The sequence below is a fragment of the Trachymyrmex septentrionalis genome, unplaced genomic scaffold, assembly GCF_001594115.1.
Source record: "Trachymyrmex septentrionalis isolate Tsep2-gDNA-1 unplaced genomic scaffold, Tsep1.0 scaffold114, whole genome shotgun sequence".
Taxonomy (NCBI): Eukaryota; Metazoa; Arthropoda; class Insecta; order Hymenoptera; family Formicidae; genus Trachymyrmex; species Trachymyrmex septentrionalis.
In genome coordinates this window covers 2,079,845-2,083,421 of record NW_017304269.1, presented here as the reverse complement: position 1 = coordinate 2,083,421, position 3,577 = coordinate 2,079,845, and the positions used below count along the sequence as shown (strand labels likewise).

At 28.3% G+C, this 3,577-nt stretch overlaps 1 protein-coding gene across 1 annotated transcript in view; it reads right to left on the bottom strand.

The window, feature by feature from the left end:
- Positions 1-3,135: 3,135 nt before the first annotated feature.
- The window catches only part of LOC108753554 (multidrug resistance-associated protein 4-like), a 15,487-nt gene continuing 15,045 nt past the window's right edge, over positions 3,136-3,577 (bottom strand). The window contains exon 17 of the mRNA XM_018495222.1: positions 3,136-3,442. Coding sequence (XP_018350724.1) covers positions 3,242-3,442 — 201 coding nt within the window. The 3' untranslated portion in view covers positions 3,136-3,241. The remainder of the gene's footprint in view (positions 3,443-3,577) is intronic.

Here is a 3,577-nt window from a genome sequence, read left to right as displayed (position 1 = left end):
CATCCTACATTGTAGTCAATTAAAAATTTTTTAGTTGGAGAGACAACTTTTAATTCTTTGATGATAATTTAATTTAATTTAAAAAGATATAATTTTATTAGATTTTATTGCAAATGTTAATTTTATTTGTTGTATATTATAATGTTTACTAAACATGTATATCCAGTGAATGTTTACACGAATGCACATTGCACATGTACATAGAAATTTCATATTGTGTAGTTCGAGTAACTTTATCTACTACTTGAATTGTTATAAGCATTCTATTTCCTTTAGCGGATAAAGTTATAGGATCATTTAGATGAATATTTAGATAACACGCGAATATCTATAGTAGATATCTTGACATTTATCTACTTTGTGATATTTGCATGAATAACATTTAATAAATATCTAAGCCGATTAGGTATTTGGCAGATTTTTGTCCGTATTCATAGTCAGATCTTATACTTAAGGCTTCCTTAAATTTATCTTTAAATGCTCAGCAGTCAATGGAATAATTCGTAAAGCATCTGAGAATAAATTTAAGGAAGCCTTAAATATAAGGCCTGACTATGAATACGGGCAAGATATTTTATATATCTATTAAATATGTTTATTAGTTGTCCGTAGTAGATATGGACATCATATAGACATGTAGAAATGCGTTAGATATCCATTACAACGTTTTGTTCTGTATGAGACAAAATATGCAATGATAACTGTTCGCAAAATAAGTGCAACGAAAGAACCAATCGAGCGATATCGCGAAAAAATGACAACAATCCCTTATAGAAAAATATTATTGGATTAATAAAAAAATTATTAAAACGAATAGTGTACAATATTTGATTTGAATATTTTTCCAATTATTTCCAATAGGTTCTCTCTCTCTCTCTCTCTCTCTCTCTCTCTCTCTCTCTCTCTCTCTTTGCGAGTCTAATATAGTATTTTTCTTTAAGGAATAACTTTAATATAAGTAAGTGAGTAATCGATTTTAAATGCCTTTTTTAAAAGTGAAAATTTATAATGGTATTATTTGATGAGTTTCGCGAGTCACCGTACAAAATTGCCCAGATAGTCAAGTCTACAGAGACAGATTTTTAGCAAAGTGTATATTATCAATTTCTAATAATTATGATGAGAAAGGCATCAATCCAATGAACACAATTACGTACAATGCGGACAATTTTTAATCATAAAACATCTATGTCAAATAACAAAACATCTACATGTTTTTTGTTCTTCTATAATAAATGGACCTATGAAAAATGTATAGCAAAATGTTAGGAATCAATCAAAAAGGTATAATTTATATTTAATACTGCAATAATACATATCAAAGTTTATTATTCAGATATGTCGAACTGTTGTACAACAATTGCCAACTTGCTAACACATATCTTTTTTACATATATTTAGCATAGGAAATAATTGTTACGTATTTGTGTCTGAGTTACAGTATTGCATCAGAGCTATTAGGAAGTTTTTGAAATATCATTTATTCAGATACGATAAACGCTAAGGTTATCTTCTTCTTAATAATTAATTAAAAAAAGAATAACACATGACTTTAGCTTTTTTCATATCTGAATTTACCTTATTGCAAAAATTCCCTAATCACACATATACGCTAATAATACTTTTAATAAAAGACAAAAGAGAATAATAAATCATGTAACATCATATTGTATCATAATTACTAGTTCTATACAGACATGAGTCACAATTTTAAGGAATATAATACAGAGGAGTCTTTTGATTTAAATAAATATAATCAAAGCATGCCTAAAGTTATTTAAGAACAAAGTAAAATTAAAAAAACATTCCTTAGGATTTATGTTCACGTCCTTCAAATGCAAATATTAACGTGTGCGATAAAAACAATACAGAACTAATAATATTTAAAAGATTATTCCCCAATTTATCTTTAGTAGGTATTAATAATTTGTTTAAGTTTAGATTATCTAATATCTTTGATAAAAATAAAGAAAGTAAGTAATCTCTTTCTCTCTTTCTTAGTGACAATATAATCTCTTAACAAGTCTACACTATAGTCTATAATTTTCTTTTTGTTTTAGAAAATATTTAAAAGGAAAAATCTGAGGGATCTAAATTTTGCAATTTTGCAACTATATTTTTGATACTTACGTATAACGTTTGAAATGTAATCTGTGACTCATGTTTAGTATAAATCCTAAAATATATAAAAAATAAAGAAACAAGTTGTGTAATTTATAATAATATTTTTATGCTTGTATTTGTACTATGTAAAGTCTCGTAACCACCATACAATTCTTTCATAGGATATTTTAAAGATAAAGTAAAGTAAAAAAAATCCTAATACAAAAACGTCCTGACAATAGTTTTTCAATGATAACCGATCAAAAATAACCAATCACCTTGATTTAATGGGAGGACGCTTGCTCGGAAAAGGTTCGATCCTTGGGCTCCTATTATTGAAAAAAAAACGCAAAACTAGAGTAACTCGAAAAATACTACAGCGCCCCTATCGAGAGTATCCGCTTAGCGCTACAAATTAGTGATTTCTTTTTCATTTAAATACACTTGTATATCTAAATACACTTGTTACACGTGTAATTAATATATCCGTGTTTCAGTGCATGTAATTTTTAATACATGGGTACACGGATACTGACATATACGAATATCGAAATATACAATTTGAAACGTATAGCTATGTATTTCAATATATGGGATACGCGTGAAACGTATTTATATTTTATTTCGTATGATTATTAATGTATAATAAGATATTCGCATATTTACGCCGTAAATGTATTTAAATGCGGATACAATCAAATCTGCTAGTCTACCGACATTCTGCTAACGTTTTACTAACTGGATATACACATATATTAGAGGTATAATAACAATTAACAGAGAAACTTGACGCTTTTAATTGATAATAATTTATGATAATAGTAGTTTTTCACTGATATTGATGAAAGATCACGTTCTCAATCACATTCAAGAACATACATTCTCAATCACGTTCAACTATATACAGATTACGACGAAAATGTTAATAATTATCAGGTTTTCGTAACCATATATAATATATCTTTCTCATTGCTTCATATATATATAGTTACTTTAAAATGAAAGTTATATATGAACTGTTGAATCCCCTCAGCAGTGAGAACGTGATCTCCATCGATTAAATACAGTTCTTATAAAAGCGACAGATTTTTCTGCTGGATCCTATACTTTTTATGTAAGATTTCCTTGGTTGAAAAAACTATAAAGCAGACTGTTCTGTGATATCGCTCCCGAAATTTTGTGCCAATAAGTTTAATTCACGATGATCATTATTCTTTTCGCAAGCCTTCTTCGCCTGTTCCAAAAGACTTTCCGCCATTTGATTGCCCGTCTTCTCTATCATTTGTGAAAAGTAGCCATCCGGTTTGTTGCGCAACAGCTCGTACGGACAACCGAATTCCTATTGATGTAACAATTTTGATTATCTCTCAAATGCAAATGGAAACTTCTCTTTGATTACAAGATTTTTTTAAAAATTTATATATATTTATTTATACACACACACACACACACACACACACACACACATATTTTT